This window comes from Moschus berezovskii, chromosome 9 (assembly GCF_049115385.1).
Source record: "Moschus berezovskii isolate FMDL1 chromosome 9, NW_MosBer_1.0, whole genome shotgun sequence".
NCBI lineage: Eukaryota > Metazoa > Chordata > Mammalia > Artiodactyla > Moschidae > Moschus > Moschus berezovskii.
Genome location: NC_142468.1, coordinates 57,714,524 through 57,735,711, shown reverse-complemented (window position 1 = coordinate 57,735,711; position 21,188 = coordinate 57,714,524). Strand labels below are relative to the sequence as shown.

The window sequence follows — 21,188 nt, the reverse complement described above, 5'->3', positions numbered from 1 at the left end:
ACCACCGAACCACCTAGGAAGCCCACAGGGGAATATTACTCAGCCATAAAAAAGAATGCAATAGTGCCATTTGTGGCAACATGGATGGATCTAGAGATTACCATACTAACTGAAGTAAGTCAGAGAGTGACAAATATATGATATCACTTATATGCAAACTTTTTAAAAATGATACAAATAAACTTATTTATAAACAAAACTAGACTCATAAATTTAGAAAACAAAATCATGATTACAAAAGGGGAAAGGTGGGGGGAGGGATAAATTAGAAGGTTGGGCTTAACATATACACACCTCCATATATAAAATAATTAGCCAGGACTGACTGTGTAGCACAGGGAACTCAATACTCTATAATAACCCACATGGGGAAAGAATCTGAAAAAGAATAGATGTGTATATGAATGACTAAATCACTTTGCTGTATACCTGAAATACAACATTATAAATCAACTATACTCCAATATAAAATAACTTTTTTAATATAAAGCACTTAAAATGAACATAAAAGCTCAAAATAAATTTCTGGAGAGAAAGGTAAAATTATTAAAGTTCATAATATAAGACTTGAATAGACAAAGATGTATGCCATGGTGGTGAGCAAGACTCTTTAACATGTAAAGATACCAATGCTTCCAAAGTTAATCTAGACATTCAAGGCAATTTCAATACACTTCCAGCGAATATTCTGAGGGAATAAAAAAAGCATATTCAAAAATGTATAGGAAAAATAAAACCAAAGTCTGCAATTGAGCTGATTTTGAGAAGAGATTATTCTTCTTCTTCTAAAGAGAAAAGGCCTGCCCCACTCTGCGCCAATGCCACGTAAAAAAACAGTACAGTCTCTGTGCTGTACTCCGTTGTGTCCGACTCTTTGTGATGCCATGAACTGTAGCCCGTCAGGCTCCTCTGTCTATGGGATTTCCCAAGCAAGAATACCGGAGTGGGTTGCTATTTCCTCCTCCAGGGGATGTTCCTGACCCAGGGATCAAACTCAAGTATCCTGCATCTCCTGCATTGCAGGTGAATTCTTTACAACTGAGCCCAAGACACTAGAGCACTTCTGCAAAACCATGCAAATAGACCAAGGGCCAGAGAGTGTTCAGAAACTTATACATGTGCGCTTATGTATTTGGATGTGAGTGTACCTGATGTATGGAAAAGAACACACCACAAATCACTGGGGACAGAACAGGTTGCTTAGTAGATAGTGCAGGGAAAACTGGCTCATTTGATGGAGAAAAATTAACTTGAATTCCTAGCACCATAAACAAAGGTAAACTTTAGAGACACTAAAGATATGAATCTGAAAGGCAATCCTGCAAAAAAAAAAAAGAAGCAGAAATATTTACAGGAGAATATATCTATCTATGATCTCAAAAGTGGGGAAGGATTCTTTAAAAAAAAAAGGGGGGGCCTAAAAAAATACAACTATAGGCCAAGGAAAAAATTGAGGGATTTGACTATTTTAAGATTAATGATAATGATGGGTATCAATATCAACTGATGGGTGAAAAAGAGGAAGACAATGAGGAAAATGTGATATTGAGAAATTATTAATGGCTTTCGTGAGTGATCGTAACACCATGATTATGTTTTAAATAAGGGAGTCCTGGGGTGGGGGGAACTACGTATGCACATACAACTGGATATATCTCAAGAAGGTTATGCTAAGTAAAAGCCACCACACATACAAGATAAATATTTTATGGCCCTATAGATAAAATTCTTATAAAGTCTGAATAATCTATAATAACATAAAGCAGCTCACTGGCTCTTGGGTGGTGGGGGGATCGGTACTACAGGCTGTGGAATTAGAAAGGGACACAAGAAGTCTTTGGGGGCACTAGAAGTGTTCTTTATCTTAATTATGATCATGATTTCAAGGATATAAACATATGTCAAAGCTTCTCAAATTAAGACACTTTAAATATGTACAGTTTACTGCATATCAAGTGTACCTCAATAAAGTTGTCAACATGTAAAAAATTATTTTTAAAAAGGAAGTCCTTTTTAAGAGAGAGATATGCAAAGATTTGCAGCATCGGTATCACCTGGAAACTTCTAGAAATACAAATTTTCAGCCTCACCCCAGACCTGCTGAGTCAGAAACTCTAGGGGTGGGGCTCAGCAATCTGTCTTAACCAGCTCCCCCGGGGGATTCCACTGCTTACTCCAGTTTGACCACCAATTAAATAATGTGTGTGTATGCTCAGTGTCTCAGTCACGTCTGACTCTCTGCAGCCCCACAGACTACAGCCCACCAGGTTCCTCTGTCCGTGGAATTTCCCAGGCAAAAATACTGGAGCAGGTTTGTCTTGAATGTCTTTCAAAATAACCCCAGGAAGGGTGATAGTTGGTGCAGATATGTATGGAACAAACTGGAATATGAGATGATCATTGTTGGAGCTGGGGTGATGCCTACCTGGGGGTTCATTACAACCATACTCTACTGTTATATATATTTGGTAGTTTCCCATAATAACAGTTTTTAAAAATCCAAAGTGTTTTTCCACAGTGCCCCTTTGCTGCTCTCCCTCACTCCTCATGGTCCCTTCTTTCCAGCTCTCCTGTCTCTGGAACATTCTCTCTTGAACTCAGAAATTGGCACTCTCCTCGTTTCTCTCAGGTGCCTCAAGTTTTCCCAAACCTCAGGGCTCCTCCTGCTCTTGCCCTCTCCCCCTGTCCTCCCAGCTAACGTTCTGAAGCGACCCATTCCTTATCGTCAATTACCACTTCTCTCAAAGTTCTTTTGCACACTCTGGTTTCTGTCCACTCTCTCTGGGTGCAGAACCAGATTTCTCAGAAGCACTGAGGACCGTGTCTCACCCAAGATCCTTTCTCTGCACTTGCCACATATGATCTTTTTGCTGCTTTCACTGGCATCATTGATGCCCTCTTCTCCTGCAATAGTCTGTTGCTTCTTTTCTTTCTCTTAGAAAAACAAGATGCTTGCCCCTTTAAATTAAAAAAAAAATTTAACTTGACTGTTTTAATGTGTAACGGAATTGCTGATTTAAAGATTCCAAATAATACAGTAGTGTAACAAGCACCACCGTTACCTTGTTTCCTGGAACACTATAGTTTATTTCCTACTACTTTAGCGGATCCCTCTGTGGGGTCTGAGTTCATTCCTCCTTGGTCTCTGCCTCAGCTTCCCTGGGAAAGCACTCGCTCTATGGAGCTGGAAGATTGCTGCCCATTGATTCTTGAGGCTGAAAGATAGAGAAAGACTAAGGGAAAGGAGCAGATGAAATAGAGAAGAGAGCAAGACAGAGCCAGAGTAAATATGAGGAGGATGGCTGGCAGCCACCTGGAAGTAAGAAGAGAAATGAAATGCTCCTCGTAGATGTCCAGCTCTGAGACTCTCCAATCATTTTTTATTGCACATCTTTGTTTTCAGTCATGGCTCTTGGGCTCTTTAGGGATTACCAGGTGGTGCAGGAACCCCTGCCAATGCAGGAGATATAAGAAAGGCAGGTTTGATCCTTGGGTTAGGAAGATCCCTTGGAGGAGGGCATGGCAACCCACTCCAGTATTCTTGCCTGGAGAATCCCATGGACAGAGGAGCCTGGCCGACTATAGTCCACAGGGTTGCAAAGAGTTGGACACAACGGAAATGACTTAGTGCACACACTTGGGCTCTTTGAGGAGCTCTGAGGCCCAGAAGCTTAGCTTCTTTAGAGGAACTAGTGATAAGACACTGTTCAGCATATAAACTTAGAATGAAGACTCAACATCACACACGTGGCCACCTCTGCCCTCAGCTGTGAACCTGGATCCATCCTGAGAGTTCACTGACCCCATCCAGTTCAGTTCAGTTCAGTTCAGTCACTCAGTCGTGTCCGACTCTTTGTGACCCCATGAATCACAGCACTCCAGGCCTCCCTGTCCATCACCAACTCCCGGAGTTCACTCAAACTCATGTCCATTGAGTCGGTGATGCCATCCAGCCATCTCATTCTCTGTCGTCCCCGTCTCCTCCCACTCCCAATCCCTCCTAGCATCAGACTCTTTTCCAGTGAGTCAACTCGTCGCATGAGGTGGCCAAAGTATTGCAGCTTCAGCTTTAGCATCAATCCTTCCAATGAACACCCAGGATTTATCTCCTTTAGAATGGACTGGTTGGATCTCCTTGCAGTCCAAGGGACTCTCAAGAGTCTTCTCCAACACCACAGTTCAAAAGCATCAATTGTTCAGCGATCAGCTTTCTTCACAGTCCAACTCTCACATCCATACATGACCACGGGTAAAACCATAGCCTTGACTAGACAGACCTTTGTTGGCAAAGTAATGTCTCTGCTTTTTAATATGCTATCTAGGTTGGTCATAACTTTCCTCCCAAGGAGTAAGCGTCTTTTAATTTCCTGGCTACAATCAGCATCTGCAGTGATTTTGGAGCCCAAAAAAATAAAGTCTGACACTGTTTTCACTGTTTCCCCATCTATTTGCCATGAAGTGATGGGACCAGATGCCGTGATCTTCATTTTCTGAATGTTGAGCTTCAAGCCAACCTTTTCACTCTCCTCTTTCACTTTCATCAAGAGGCCTTTGAGTTCCTCTTCACTTTCTGCCATAAGGGTGGCATATCTGAGGTTATTGATATTTCTCCCGGCAATCTTGATTCCAGCTTGTGCTTCTTCCAGCCCAGCGTTCCTCATGATGTACTCTGCATAGAAGTTAAATAAACAGGGTGACAATATACAACCTTGATGTACTCCTTTTCCTATTTGGAACCAGTCTGTTGTTCCATGACCAGTTCTAACTGTTGCTTCCTGACCTGCATACAGGTTTCTCAAGAGGCAGGTCAGGTGCTCTGGTATTCCCATCTCTTTCAGAATGTTCCACAGTTTATTGTGATCCACACAGTCAAAGGCTTTGGCATAGTCAATGAAGCAGAAATAGATGTTTTTCTGGAACTCTCTTGCTTTCTCCATGATCCAGCGGATGTTGGAAATTTGATCTCTGGTGCCTCTGCCTTTTCTAACACCTGCTTGAACATCTGGAAGTTCACGGTTCACATATTGCTGAAGCCTGGCTTGGAGAATTTTGAGCGTGACTTTACTAGCGTGTGAGATGAGTGCAATTGTGCGGTAGTTTGATCATTCTTTGGCATTGCCTTTCTTTGGGATTGGAATGAAGACTGACCTTTTCCAGTCCTGTGGCCATTGCTGAGTTTTCCAAATTTGCTGGCATATTGTCCCCAAAGACATCAAGCTGCTAACTTACTGACAATCTACCCACTGTCACATTTATCTGAATCTGCTCCAATTGTGTTCTTATTGCTCTCCAAGGAGTTTCCTGAAAGTATTCAAGAAACTTGACTCCCTGTTTTAAATTGCTGGCCTTGCCAGGCTTCACGACTTACTGAAACTCTACGTAAGATGTTTGTGATGTTATACATTTTTAAGGCTATGCAGAAATGTGGAAAAATCCTTATGACCCACTCTTAGTTTCCCAAAAATGTAGCATACAAAATACAGTGTATTAACTTGGTAGTAACTCGGTAAATATTTTTTATTGACATGGACTGGAATAAAAATGGAAGATACAAGAATGACATTATTGTAGGGTAGGATTGAGTAGTGGGAATTCTTTTCCTTTATGAACTCCCTCTATATAGCTTTGTATATAAAAATCACTTAGCTGAGACGTTTCCCTGTGCTAGTTCAATGTTGAAAGTTCTGTTTCCAGGGCTTTGATCAGTATTATGTGGCAGCATGGATGGAAGAGGAGTTTGGGGGAGAATGGATACATGTATATGTATGGCTGAGTCCCTTTGTGGTTCACCTGAAACTACTACAACATTGTTGATCAGCTACACCCCAACAGAAAATAAAATGTTAAAATTTTTTTTTTAAGTTCTGTTTCCAGGGAACTTTAAAGGGAAGGGAGTGGGACAAGATAGGGGTAGGGGATTAAGAGGCACAAACATAGCAATGTATAAAGTAAATAAGGTACAAGGATATATTGTACAGCACAGGGAATACAGTCAGTATTTTATAGCAACTTTAAATGGAGCACTGAATTAGCATGTTATGGCAGAAAGTGAAGAGGAACTAAAGAGCCTCTTGATGAAAGTGAGAGAGGAGAGTGAAAAGGTTGGCTTGAAGCTCAACATTCAGAAAACGAAGATCATGGCATCTGGTCCCATCACTTCATGGCAAATAGATGGGGAAACAGTGGAAACAGTGTCAGACTTTATTTTTTTGGGCTCCAAAATCACTGCAGATGCTGATTGCAGCCATGAAATTAAAAGATGCTTACTCCTTGGAAGGAAAGTTATGACCAACCTTGATAGTATATTAAAAAGCAGAGACATTACTTTGCCAACCAAGGTCCGTCTAGTCAAGGCTATGGTTTTTCCAGTGGTCATGTATGGATGTGAGAGTTGGACTGTGAAGAAAGCTGATTGCCGAAGAATTGATGCTTTTGAACGGTGGTGCTGGAGAAGACTCTTGAGAGTCCCTTGGACTGCAAGGAGATCCAACCAGTCCATTCTAAAGGAGATCAATCCTGGGTGTTCATTGGAGGGACTGATGCTAAAGCTGAAACTGCAATACTTTGGCCACCTCATGCGACGAGTTGACTCACTGGAAAAGAGTCTGATGCTAGGAAAGGTTGGGGGCGGGAGGAGAAGGGGACGACAGAGAATGAGATGGCTGGATGGCATCACCAACTCTGTGGACATGAGTTTGAGTGAACTCCGGGAGTTGGTGATGGACAGGGAGGCCTGGCGTGCTGTGATTCATGGGGTTGCAGAGAGTCGGACATGACTGAGGGACTAACTGAACTGAACTGAACACCTGAAACTAATATAATATTGTAACTAAATTGTACTTCAATTTAAAAAAAAGTTCTGTTTCCAGTCTTGGCTGGCATGCTTTGTACAGCACTAGATCCTCTGTGTTGAGTCTACACAAGCAAACCCTGTTGCTCAGCCCCCAGGTGGAAGCCCGCGGTACCATCTTTCACTTCCCTGCATCTCCCCTTTTGTCCAGATAATGGCTATGAGTTCGAACTTTTCCTTCCAGAGCTTTTCTCTGCCCTCTTCCCCACTTCTTAGCATTTTTCTACTGGTGACAGTGAGTTATATGAGGCCTATTATGATGGGATTTCTCCTGCCCAAGATTTCTGAACTGATTTCTTTCCTGTGAACTGGCCTGTGTCAACTTGTTTGTTCTGTCAGAGGAGGAATAAGCCCTGGGTTCCTTCTTATCACAGATATGTCTGATGCCTCCACTAAAAAGCACCAACCAACTCAATGGTTACAGGTATCAATACACTTTATAATTCTGGAGTATAGTATCCTTCCTAAACCTCGCAAAAAGAATTTTACAAATCCTCATTGGAATTAAGTGCTACAATCTCTATGATAAAAGTGGAATGAGTGAGGTATTGGAGCTATTTCCCCTTCCCATCCCCCCAGGGAAGACAGAAGTTGAAGAGTGTGCCTAAGTTTCTGAGTTTTAATTTTCTGATTCTTTGAATACCCTTTAAGGACTCTCTGTATCCTGTCCTCATTTCTACCACCTATGAAACCGTGTCAAGTTGAGAAAATAGATAGGCAACATCAAAGAGAAGTTTTGCATATCCGTGTTAAAAAGAAAAAAAACTAGGATGCAGATATAACTACTAGTTATAATTTATTCCAAACTCTTATTTCAAGGATGGGGAGGGAGACGGGCATGAAGAAGCAAGCTCTGGGTCTGTGTATGTATAACTGAACCACTTTGCTGGACACCTGAGACTAACACAATAAATCAAGAATAGTCCAATATGAAATAAAAATTTTTTAAAAGCAGCTATTAACAGTTCCATAGGTAAGACGTCTTATCTCATCTCAGTGGGTTTGCTAAGCAGCCGCTCCACAAGGAAGTATCTCTTGTTCGATGGCTGTGTTGCCTTGGGCAAGAGAATGAGCTTTTGGCTGCCTGCCTGCCCTGCTGGTCACCAGATACACCTGCGCCCTTTCTCAGAGCTAGACAGAAAGCTGGATCCTTGACAGAGCTGACCTCTGGCCACAGAGGCGACCCGACCTGAGATGTCTGTCGGGATGCTCACTGGCCTTTCTCTGTCCAGGCCATGCAGCTGACAGTGCTACCTGCACTGGGCTTCCAGCCTCCTGAGGACTTCATCAGCTACTGGAACTGAAATAAGATGGCTGAGAGGCAGAAGAATCACACCACCTGTTCCAGCACCCGATAACCAGGGGAGACGAATGCAAACTGAAATGCAAGCATCTGGGGGGTGCTTGCCAGTTTTCTTTGAAAGGAACTGAAATGAGGGATCAGATCATACATTCCTGCCATTGTGCAGAACTAGAGCATCCAAACAAGAGGAAATTGCCAGTTTATGCTGATAGAATGTGACATCTCTGAACTCAAGAATACTTCCCAGCCCCAAGAGTCTGGTGATAGGGCATTTCCTGTGGAAAAGTGGTTCAGGTCTACTGAGTTAGGAGGCATCATTGCTTCAGCAGGAAGACTGGCTTGTTATGACAAAAGCTACATTCTTTGAGAGGCCAATGTGTAGAACTGCAGGGAAAGTGACACTTGGAAATCACTCATTCTTTCTTAAGGTTCATGAATTTGGTGTGATTGCTCAAACCAGAGAAGCTGACAGGGTTGCCCAAACTAGGAACTATGGGATGAAATAGTCTCCCCCTTCAGCCAGTCAAGACCTTTCTACAGCAGAGAACCACTGACATATCTACCCAGCACTTATTATCAGAACCGTGCTAAGTTCTCCACATGCCTAGCTCATAATATTTATTCCTTCCTCCTGCTCTTTGGGATATATTTATTATATGGCCTTCATCTTTAAAAGGTAGAAAAGTGAGACTCAGAGAGGTTAAGTGACTTGCTCAAAATCACAAAGGAAGTGAGTGGTGGAGCTGCATCTCAAAGCCCAGGTTCATGAGATGCCAAAGTTCTTTCCCCTCCACCATTGGGTCTCCCTAACCATCAGTGAAGTTGTCAGAATTGATATGAGGACTATTTGCTTTATGAAGGTATCTGTGAGCTTGCTGGAATGTGGTCTGTGACTGCATTTTGGTTTAAAACACAGGGGTGAGAGAGGACAGTGCTGCAGACTGAGAACAAGAAGAACAGGATCTGGACCAAACCTCTGAGCTTAGAGGAGAGTGGATCTAACCAGACAATGTGAAAGGAGAGACGGGTATGAGAAACCTTAAGCTATTATAGTCTAATGATATCTCCTAAGCAGTCTTGGTGTCAACTAACCATGGATTTCAGAATATTTCACCTGGAAAGAGATAACACATATTGCACCAAGGTTTATTTTCACTTAAAATGCAAACTTCCCTGTTATATAGGCTTTTGATTTATTATCATTTTTGTCAGTCACACAGAGTGCTTTATAAAAGTTCCAGTAGAAAAAAAAAAAAAAGTCCTGGTGAAAAGCCAATATTCCCTATTCGACAGAAGCAGCAGTTGGGAGTCCACGGACAAATAATTGGACCAGAGTCACTAGTTACCACGGTAACTGGTGGTAGGGGCTGGGTAAGAACTTCTGGCCCCTTGTTGGAATCCAGATTTCAGTTTAAGTTAGTATACCAAGGCTGAGATCAAGACAACTTCCTTTTGTTTTGAGCCCACACTCAGGAGTATCTTATATATGTCAGATGCTTTTGTTTTCCAATGTACTTTCCCATATGTGGTCTCATTCTACATCCATCACCCTGGCTGGGCTTAGACAATCTTATTTCAACTTACAGGTCAGAAAACTAAGGCACATACTAGGCTAGAGACTTGCTAAGGGCCCAGAGCTGGTTCCTGGCAGAGTCAAGAGTCTGGCTTTCTTTTCTGTGGGTCAGAGTGCCCTCCACCTGATCCTGCCTGAAACTGAGCATGGTAGCTAGGGTTCATACAGAGGTTATGACTCAAAGCCACAACTGCAAAAGTGAGAAAAAAAAAAAAAAAAAGATGTGAAGAAAGTGGCAAAAGTGATTGCATTTTCAAAGACCTTGACACTTGTACTGGGATCAACAGGTCCATGCACACCATGGCTTTTTGTTCCCTCAGCCAACGCCCAGGCCAAGCATTCTCTTAGCCTTTTCCTTCCTTTCTTCCTTTCCTCTACCTCCCCTCCCTTCCACACTCCCTTTACCTGGTCAAAGCAGAGCTCATTAATATAACAAAGAATTACATGGTTGGCCTCATAGTCTCCTTTGCTAGAGAACTTACTGAATCAAAGCTCTGTGGTCTCAGGTTCCTCATATCCCATTTGGGCAGATGCTCTATGCAGTGATCGGAGTGCAGGGTCCCTCAGCATCCCTCCCCACGGCACTTGGGGAGAAGGAGACAGCTGGGTCCTGGGCAGAGCATCATGTGATTGCTAGAAGTGGCTCACTGTACCCCAGATAAACAAAACACAATCACAGGATCTAGAATCCACATCTCAGAGGCACCCAGAAACACAATGTCCTCATTTGAGGCATTTGTTACTGTAGCCATGGAAAATGCTTGCCTGGGCCTTGGAGACAGAAAATTGTTGTTGCTATTCAGTTGCTAAGTCATACCCGACTCTGCAACCCCATGGACTACAGCACGCCAGGCTTCCCTGTCCTTCACTATCTCCTAGAGTTTGCTCAAACTCAAGTCCATTGAGTTGGTGATGCTATCCAACCATCTTATCTTCTGCTGCCCTCTCGCCTTAAATCTTTCCAGAAAATTATCTGGTTGAAAATTCAGGCTGTTACTCCAACCTTGTGAACCCGTGCAAGGAAGGGATTTTACTTTTCCAAGCCTCATGCGTCTCATCCATGATACAGCAAACGTAACACTAATCCCCATGGGTTGTTGTAAGAATAAGGTGTCTGGCAAACAGTAGGCACTCAATAAATGTTAGATCTCCTCCCACCAACCTTTTTGTTTTGCCCCATCCGAAGGGGCTTTCCTCATTGAGTGACACTGTTTGAAGAATGAATTCTCACTTTAAGAAATAAAAACTAACTTTATGCCTGAAAAGCCAATGGCTAGCTTGTGTAAGGGGCAAATACTGCCAGATGGCACCAGCTTTGAGAAAGAAGAGCCTGGCATTAGCTGTGCATTTCAGAGGCTTTAGGAAGTCACAGAATCTCACAGTTACACAGATGATGTCATCCCTCAAAGCCCCAGGACAGAGTGGGCCTCTTCTTCTGATTATACATCAAGCTTACTATAATCCTTTTGGGTTGGCCAAAGTGTTTGGGGTTGGCCGAACATTTGGGCCAACCCAATAATTACATTAATATTTATGACATGGTTTCTGTTTACACATTCTCCGAGAGCAAGGACTATGCCTAGCACAGTGCCTGGCACATAAAGGGTGAATGAATGAATGAGGTTTCCACCCACTTTATCTCATTTCAGTCAGTACTGTCGATGATCCTGGAGCCAAGATGACAATCCATACTTTAGAGACGAGGATACTGAAGTTCAGAGAAGTTGTACCACTGTCAAGGCCATCCAGTAAGTGGTGGGGCAGACACTTCAGTCCAGACCTCTTGACACAAAACCCAGGATAGCTTTCCTCCACTCCTCTGCCCTTTGACTCATCAGCCTCACCCTCCTGTTGATATACACATGGTACATTTGAGAGAAGCTCTGCTTCCTGGAGTCTTCCATCTGGGCGTGTCGTTCGTTGGCCTGGTGCTGTCTCTTGAGCACCACTTTCTACCTTAATCCACTGAGTAATGGGCTATTTATCGACTGACAACAGCCTCATCTGCTGCTGGCAAGGCAAATCCATACATGTTCAGTTGGTATATGTACAAAACAAAACAAAGGAAATTATTTTTTCCTTGTGATGAGAACTCTTAAGATTTACCCTAACAACTTTCATATATAATATACAGCAGTGTTAGGTTTGTCATGTTGTACAGGGCCCAGGAATCCTCCGGCAGGGAGGGTTCCCAGAGTCGGGGTCTAAAACTGGTTAGGCTTGTGCTGTTTGCTGAGGTATGGGGGGAAGAGGCTTGATATTCAGCTTCAGTCTTTCTGAAGTTTGACCATTTCTCTCATTTTTGTTTACTTTCCCTCACTCTGATATCAGAAGATTAAAATTAAAAAAAACTAACAAACCCACTCTTGTAGGTCAATTACACTTCAAACAAACAAACCCATAGAAAAAGAGATCAGATTTCTGGTTATTAGAGGTAGAGGGGTGGGGGAATTGGATGAAGGCAGTCAAAAGGTATAAGTTTCCAGTTAAAAGGTTAATACTAAATCTTAATTAGGGCTTCCCTGGTGGCACTAGTGGTAATGAACCTGCCTGCTGATGCAGGAGACATAAGAGATGGGAGTTTGATCCCTGGGTTTGGATGATCCCCTGGAGGAGGGCATGGCAACCCAATTCAGGATTTTTGCCTGGAGAATCCCATGGACAGAGGAGGCTGGTGGGCCTACAGACCACAGGGTCGCAAAGAGTCGGACACAACTGAAGCGACTTAGCATGCACGCATGTAAATCTAAATTATGCTGAATCGATTCATAGTGCTTTTCATGTCTACTATATCCTTCCACTTCTCTATATATTCAATTAATTTTTGAGAGTTTAATGTTGAAACTCCAACTAAAAGTCTTAATTTATCTACTTAAAAAATAATTGAAATATACAGTGGAACTATATGTAACCTTGTTCTGTATTTTCCAAGTCTCCTGTTATATTTTCATAATAAAAAAAAGATTAATAATAGGGATGCAAGGTACAACATGACAAACCTAACACTGCTGTATATTATATATGAAAGTTGTTAGGGTAAATCTTAAGAGTTCTCATCACAAGGAAAAAATAATTTCCTTTGTTTTGTTTTGTACATATACCAGATAATGGATGTTCACTAAACTTATTGTGGAAATAGTTTCATGATGTATGTAGGTGAAATCATTAGGCTGTATACCTTAAAATTATACAGTGCTATATATCAATTATATCTCAATAAAACTAGAAAAAAAAACACAAAGCACTTAGAACAATTGGTTCTCTGTTTATATTCTCAATCCTCTTTTAATTGCTATCCATTCTTTACCAATTAACCAGATCTTTGATCTAGCTATGCAATAAACATCCCAACCCTCTCCTTTCTCTCCATCAGATTCAGTTCACAACATTCTGTTAAATCCATCCCCTTTTTAAACTTCTCTATCTCTGGGGATCCCTGGGGAACACTTAGAGATGCATGCTCAAGAAGAAACTGGACTTACTGTTTAGCCAGAATGAAATGGGAGTAACAAAATGTGTGTGCCCGACCCAGCTTCCTTTGAACTAGTGGTGAAATGTGGGGTGAGTGATTTCACCTCCACAGTGTGCATTTCTGAGCCTGCAGCAGCTCCTCCCCAACCTCTTGTGTTCCTCTAGTGCACTTCATCTTGTAAAGACCTTGATGACAAATCAGAGACACGAATGTCTTAAGAACGATAGTGAAACGCTCTCTCACCACCCTAGAGGTGTGGCTCTTGATCAAGAGTTATAAGTAGAAAAGGTCATCCCTTAGCCTACAGTGGTTTGAAAGTGCTTGTAACAAGATTGTCTTTGTAACAACTTCCTCAACAAGACTTCATAGCTTTTTATTAACCCAAACAATGGCTGAGCAGATATGAACAGAACAGTAGCACCCCTTGAAATGTGGGTGGCATGTGCTTCCTGTGGCTTCAACAGAAAAGCTGGTCTGTCCTTCTATAACTACCATGGACAAGCAGCTTCACCAGTCACTGAGGCCAGCCTGAGAGCCCACTTGGACTGAAGTCAGCACAGACCAGAGGGGTGAGGGCTGGTCAGGCAACTGTGGCCAAGAGAAGAGGGTAGGATGGTTCAGGTCACAAAACCAGGGGTCCTGTACCTGGGCTGGGGGTGGGCACGCTTCAGCAGACCATGTGATCTGAACAATGCCTGTGGGCGGCAGGGAGCCAAGAGAATAGGCAGAGTCACTGAGCAGGAAGGAAACAGAGCCAAACCACCAGGACCAGACACAGTCAGAGGAGCCACAGAAGCCAGTAGCACCAATAACAAGACTGGTGGTGGGAACAGCAAGTGGCAGGACAGCAGCAGGAAAATTCAGTGAACGCCAGAGGCAGCAAGTCAGTAAGACCTTTGATTTAACAACTGAACATGGACTAAATACAAACGGGATCGGACAACAAGTATCAGCATGTGACTAGATGGAGACCTGGATTTGATCCCTGGGTAGGGAATATTCTCTGGAGAAGGAAATGGCAACCCATGCTAGCTAGTATTCCTGCCTGAGAATCCCATGGACAGAGGAGCCTGGCAGGCTACAGTCCATGGGGTCCCAAAGAGTCAGACACAACTGATCAACTAACTTTAACACAGTATGTGTATATATATATATATAAAAGAATATAGATATGTGAGGCAAGTGGGCAAAAATGAGCAACAGGTGCTGATAATATGCGCTGAAAATAACACCAATACTAATCTGAGCCAAAAGGCAAAATGCCTGGTATAGAGTCTTACACTGAGTGACCTGCATGCTAAGTTGCTTCAGTCAGGTCCAACTCTTTTCGATCCTTGGGACAGGAGCCCACCAGGTTCCTCTGTCCATGGGATTCTCCAGGCAAGAATACTGGAGTGGGTTGCCATTCCCTCCTCCAAGGGCTCTTTCGAACCAGCATCTCTAATGACTCCCACATTGGTAGGCGGGCTCTTTAACACTAGCGCCACCTGGGAAATCAAGTAGGAGTTCAAGAAATCATCCAAGTCCCTTTATTTCATCCAAGTGCCCTGAAAAGGGACCCCTTCCTCCCTCCCCAGCTTCCTAGAGAAAGATTGATATTATGAATTAGTTATGAGCCTTGCCTACTTACCTGCTCTGAGGTGAAAGTCTAATTGCTTAGCAAAGCTGTCCATTTATTCTTTTTACCTACGTATCTATTTCTATTCACAGTGTACCCCCAACCCCGTGCTATTTACCTGTTAATTTATTTGCGTCTATATTTCAAAGGTAAGACCTTATCAGGACCTTTCTGTGAACTGACTGTACAGTCCACAGAAATTCTGAATTTGAATGCAGCCCACCCCTCCTAATCCATAGGTGTCTCGTCCAGTCCGTAAGGTGTGCCCAGTCCAGGCAAGCACACGATGGGGGCACAGAAGGAGTCTCTGGCCCAGACTGGTATTGTAGGGGGCTTCTCAAGTAGAGGCAATGACAGTCCAAGGTCGTGGCCACTGAAGCGCGTCCCTAGACGCACCCCTGCCCACTGGGCCCTGGCAGGCGGATCTCTCCCACGCCCGCCCCGGCTCAAGGAGCGCCCGGGGCCACTGCCCCGCGGAGAGCGGCTGAAGTCAGGGTTACAACTCACCTTGGAACTGGGGCGCCAGACCTCCCGTAGGCAGGGCGTGCTCCCCCCCACCCGATGACATCATCTGTTTGGGGCTGAGTCGCTCCATAAAAGCAGCCCGCGGGAAGCCAGGAGCCCAAAGAACAGAGGTGCTGGCCGCGACGCCCGGGCTGCGCGCACAAGGTCCGGGTGAGCGCCCCGCCGGCCCCAGCGCCCCAGCCAGAGGGCGAGAAGGAGCTCCGCCGCCCGCAGCCCGCGCTCACCGCCTGCGCCCGGAGCCGCCCGAAGATGCCGCGCTGCAGCCTGCACGCGGCGGCCGTGCTCCTGCTCGTGGTCTTAAAGGAGCAGCCTTCCAGCCCAGCCCCGCTCAACGGTAAAGTTTCTTCTGCCTCTTCTTTCCGAGCAATCCCGAGCGCTCAGCCACACCTGGGCAGAAGGAGTCCTCACGCGGCTCGTTAAAGATAAAATCATTTGCGGGGAGCGGAGAAGGACCTGCAGGGTCTCCAACAGCACGTTTTTACAAAGGATGCTTCATTTTCCTTTGGAATGCAGGGTCCGTTCTGGTTTCGCAGGGTGGGCTGGGTAGTGGGGGGAGCGGTTTGCCGCACGTTGTCCTCGCATTAAAACACGTTTGTGCCTTCTCGGAGGACACCCCCGACACCCACCCGCAGCGCTGGAGAGGTGGCTTGGGAATTTGCTAACCGGGGGAGGAGAAACTGAACCAGGATGTAAAATATTGTGCCCTGATCCATGTGCAGACGGCAGAGGAGTGTCTGGGGTGTTCCTAAGCAGCCTCTTTACCAGGGAGGGTTCGCAGGGTGGTGGGTTCTTTCCTTTGGAGGAGAGACTCTTTACCATTAAGTTTTACCTCCAAGTCAAAGAGATGGTGCATCTCATCCTAATCATTGTTCTTCTCCAGAAGGGCTCTACTACTCTGAAGTTGTACTTGTGTGCGCGACGTGCCCTCAGACGAGCACGCATAACCTTATTTCTGAGCGTAGTTAGTTAGGGCTTTGAACACTGAAGAGCTGGAGGCGCCCAGGCAGTAGAAGGAGCTGGTAGACGGGCTTGGGTCTGGGAGGTGAGTTGCAGCCAGCAGCTATAGTGTTAGTTGCTCAGTTGTGTCCCACTTTTTGGGACCCCATGGACTGTAGCCCCCCCAGGCTTCTCTGTCCATGGAATTCCCCAGGCAAGAATACTGGAGAGGGTTGCCATGCCCTCTTTGAGGGGGATCTTCCCGATCCAGGGATCAAACCTGGCTCTCCTGTGTGTCCTGCATTGTAGGCGGATCCTTACCCTCTGAGCCATCAGGGAATCCCGGAGACAGCCAGCAGCTAAGGTGAGGGCTTCTGCCTGGGTCTCCACAGCTGGGTGAGCCATTTTCTGGAGAAGTAGATGGTGACTTACAGAAACTTCCTGAGTAACAGATGGTGGCTAGTGCCCTTGACAGAGTTTGCCCCAAATGTTTGTATGGACATTTGTAGGTGCAACCATTCCTGCTGCTGCTGCTGCTAAGTCACTTCAATCATGTCTGACTCTGTGCGACCCCGTAGACGGCAGCCTACCAGGCTCCTCCGTCCATGGGAGTTTCCAGGCAAGAGTACTGGAGTGGGTTGCCATTGCCTTCTCCGGCGACCATTCCTAGACCCAAGCTAGGTTGAAACAGTCCTAGGAGGGCCCAGAGTGACTAGTCCATATTCCCTGGCTGGGTGATGGTGGTGAGAAGTTGGCTCTGTTCAGAGGCATGAAAGCTGGAGCCCCCTCCCGTCAGAGGGCATGGTGCCCACAGGGCATGGTAGGAGAGGCAGAGGGAGCCTGGTTGTCAGCAGCTTTGTCACTCCTCTTAATTCAGTTTGAGTCCACTAGCTGGCTTGATATGCTTGGTAGTTATCTTCCTCATCTGGTGGGGGAGAAAGTGGATGGGAGAAAGGAGTTATAAAAGTGGAAATTAGTCTATAAAACTGCAGACTTCGATATATATTCCCCTCTGAAGAAAGCTGCACTGAAACCTAAAGTCTGACTTGAAATCTCCCTTTTAGCTCCAAGACAAGAGAAGCCCTTTCCTGACCCTCTTCTGAAAGCCTGCTTCTCCCCTCACCCTGGGGGCAGCTCCTTCTCCCCGCTGTGCTTCTCTGACCCTCTGGACCGTCCTCTCCTCCTCCTCCTTGCCCTGCTCTCTCTTCTGTTCTCCCAGTCGGGCTGGGGAAAGTTTTCAGTAAAAAAGAAAAATCTTACTTGCACTCTACACTGAGCAGCCAGCCTGCTTACCCCCTTGATTCTAAGAACACAGCTTTCATTCTGTTCTTCCTCAGGCAGGTTTCTTGGCTTTTTAGTCAGAGCAAAACTCACCGAGATGTAAAGTGTCAGTATTAACCCAAGTGTGGAGGGGGGTTAAGCTGGGCAGTGGGTGAGAAAGTGGTCTGTCCTCTGCCTGCGTGTGTGCGAAGTCACTCAGCTGTGTCCAGCTCTTTGCAACTCCATGGACTGTAGCCTGCCAGGCTTCTCTGTCCGTAGAATTCTCAGGCAAGAATACTGGAGTGGGTTGCTATGCCTTCCTCCAGGGGATCTTCCTGGAGCACCTGAATTCTCAGTGACTGGCACTGGCAAACCTCAGGGTCAGGGAGGGAGAGGGCATATTAAAGTCAAGCATCTTCCAGAGATAACCTGGGAACTCTCAGTTGCTGGGGCAGGGGGTGGGGGGAACATTTCTATGAATTCTGCAGAACCTGCTCTGCCTGAACCTGGTGTGGAGGGCTGGGCAGCTTTGGGCTCCCCAGACATCGGTTAGTCAGGGAAGGTTCTAGCACCCAGGACAGGAAGCAAGCAGGGCCCAGAACCCCTGCTTGCAGGGGTTGTTCTCCCTGCAAGGAAGAACAGCCAGGATGTTCTCCCTGCCCGGGATAAGCTGGGGCTGCAGGTTCTAACAGGCATCCACCTGGACAGAAGTGATGACCTTCTCAGAACAGACGCCCCCAGGAAGCTACTGAGGTGCAGCCACAGGGAGGGGCCTTTGCCTGGCCTGCCTGGTGGGGGCGGGGCGCAGTTTAATTCTGTGAAGACCTTTGCCCCTAAAGCGAGAGGTGGGAAATCAGGAGGGGCCATTTCCAAATAAAGCACCCTTCCTTTATAAAGTTTTCTTGACCTCAGTTCTAGCAGACAGTGAACCAAACTGGGCACTGACCTTCATCCAGTGAGACCCCCTGACCCAGATCACCCTCCCCTTCATTTTATGGTGCCTTTCCTCTCCAGACTCCAGCTTTCGAGCCCCTCCAGACATGGCCAGGCCATTTATACCCAAAGCACCAAGTCTTGAGGTCCAAACAGTGTCGCTCAGCAAAACGAGGGCAAGAAAGATTGCTCTGCTGCTTTTTAAGAACATGTCCCCAGGCCTGTGTCACCGCCTGAGCCCTTACAGTCCCAGAGGCACGTGATCACCCTGAGCTTGCCAAAGCATCGTGCTGATGCCTCATCTGAGGGTGAGCGCTGCAACAGTATGGAAACCTCAGCTTAGCAAGCTTCAGGGAAGGGAGCAGAAGATACAGGCTGTTAAGGCCATGGCTTGATTTTGGTGCAGGTGCAATTAAAATTTCTGGCCAATGCAGGACCACTCAGAGGTCACAAATGTTTTTTCCTGGTGGTCTCCAGGATCACTGAGTGGCCTGTGTCTCTCCAGGGAAGCACTGAGATGAAATTCCCTGTTCCTTGTGAGATTTTATATCCTGGGCCTCCAAGTGCTCCGGCCAGCTAAGTGACAATCCTCTGGCTTCCTCTGCCTCTGAAATCCATGGTTGTATTTTAATAAAATCCCTCAAACAGAATGCCAAAGAAAAATGTTCAGAAAAGTGGTTTGAAGTTTTCTGTAGCTTGGTTCCCAAGCCATGCCTTTTTTTTTTCTTTCCCCTTTTCACTATTGTTTCAATGAGAGGCTAGCAGTAAACTTGGTGGGTCACATAGAAGTTTGGGCTCGCCATGGTTCTGAATGTCTTCATCCAACTGCTGATTCAGAGGAGGTGAATTTAGGGACTATTAAGCCCTGTCCAGCCCATAGTAGGTTTCAGGGGTCTGTGGGGTCCTGGGTACTTTCATGGTACACATCTTTGCCACCAGCATTTCCAAGGCGTAACTAATTGGCCCATAAGGCAATTTTGCTGTAGAAAATAAAATAATAAAAAGTAAAAGCAGGACATCAAAAAAGACATAATAAACAGAAATAGAGTCAAGTGTACAAAAACTTATGGTTACTAGGCGGGGAAAAGGCGAGGAGGGATAAATTGGGAGATTGGGATTAACATATACACACTAATATACATAAACAGATAACTAATAAGGACTTATGTAAAGCACAGGGAACTCTATTCAATACTCTGTAATGGACTTACATGGGAAAAGAATCTTAAATATGTGTACATATATATATATATATATAACTGACTCAGCTTGCATACACCTGAAACTAGCACAACACTGTAAATCTATCCCAATAAAATTTTTAAAGGACATAATGAAACATAAGAAATGAATAAAAATTTAAAAAACTTTCTTACAAATATAAAATATTTGAATACATTTAAAATGTATGTAGATTCATAGTAATACTGTGCAAATAGCTGATTTTATCTTGTGGGCTGTACCTAAGCCTTCGCCTTCCAAGTCTTTCGTTCTTAGTATTTTATACTTTTTGTTTGTTTGTTGTTGATTCATCTCCTCAATCAGCATCGCACTTTTCTTTCCTTAAGAGAGGTACCAGTTTCCAAATAAGAGAGTGCATGTTTGTACCTGAGCTTTGTGTTGCAGTGTGAAAGCCTCTACCCTGTGGTGGATTCTTGGCATCTGTCACCTATCTGTTGATAGATGTTTCAAAGTTGTGGGAAATGTTGTCTTAGTGTGTTTCAAAGTAAGAAACCAATTCTTGGTGCTAATGATCATCACTGGTCAGCTAGATAAAGCCATCAATAACATCACTAACTGGAAGAAATGCTAATGCACTGGAATGCTAATGCAGTGGAAATCCAACTGCCAAACCAAAAATTGTCAACCAGTTATTTGATCTTTCATGGCAGAAATGTCTTACTGCCAGTTAATTATGCAACAACAGTTTGTGGCAAAAATGCTTGTGGCAAAGAAGTTTAGAGTAAAATAAAGAAAAAGGAAAAAACACACAGAACGAAAAACTAACAGTTCTATGGACCTCCTATGACATTAACTGTACAAGAAATTTCTTGTGTTCAAGCTTACGGGCATTTTTAATGAGGAAAGGCAGCAAATACTCTAAGAGGTCTGGACTATCCCCTGAGCTCAAAGATTCTCACGGGAAGTGATGGGAAATGTGGAGAAATGCTTCTTATCAGGCATTGGTCCACTTTGCCTTACGGTCTTTCATTGCTTTATCTAGAAATCGAGGAATGGGTGTGTGAAAGAGCCCTGAGTCCTTCTCTGCCAAAGTGGGCTGTCAATAAATAATGCCTAAAGCTAAGCAAATCATGAAGGTTCAATATAGGTATATTTTTATAGAGTTGTGGAGATAATGCCAAAAGAATTATGTTAAAATAATTCAAAGTCGTTGCCATAGCGAACAGGAAAGTGACTCAGGAGTGTTACGGGACTGATATTTCATTGAAAGCCTGATATCGATAGAACCATCTGACTTTTTAAACCACATACAAGTGTAATTTGAAAAAATTACCAAAAAAATTGAATTTGAAAATTAAAAACACTGAGACAAAGAAATGAAACAGAAAAGCAATTTAAAAAAATAGGTGATTAATCAGTTTACAAAGAAAAACAAGCAAAAGTCTGTTAAGTTTTTCAAAAGCACTACTGGCCTGAGTAGGAAATGCCCAGTTGTGAGAGTGAGCACTAGGTGACTAGTCAGTAAGTTTTACTGCA

At 44.5% G+C, this 21,188-nt stretch overlaps 1 protein-coding gene and 1 long non-coding RNA gene across 4 annotated transcripts in view; one reads left to right on the top strand and one right to left on the bottom strand.

The window, feature by feature from the left end:
• LOC129563518 (uncharacterized) overlaps positions 1-19,886 on the bottom strand; it is a 30,131-nt gene extending 10,245 nt beyond the window's left edge. Inside the window, exon 1 of one of the 2 annotated variants that reach the window (XR_016038218.1) lies at positions 15,324-19,886. This is a non-coding gene — a long non-coding RNA (uncharacterized LOC129563518). Of the gene's footprint in view, positions 1-294; positions 532-15,323 lie in introns of those variants that run through there. The other variant, XR_008687350.2, reaches the window with a different exon arrangement.
• The window catches only part of CA12 (carbonic anhydrase 12), a 59,366-nt gene continuing 53,722 nt past the window's right edge, over positions 15,545-21,188 (top strand). Inside the window, exon 1 of one of the 2 annotated variants that reach the window (XM_055437303.2) lies at positions 15,545-15,675. In XM_055437303.2, the coding sequence (XP_055293278.2) occupies positions 15,591-15,675 (85 nt within the window). In that variant the 5' untranslated portion in view covers positions 15,545-15,590. The remainder of the gene's footprint in view (positions 15,676-21,188) is intronic. The other variant, XM_088839670.1, reaches the window with a different exon arrangement.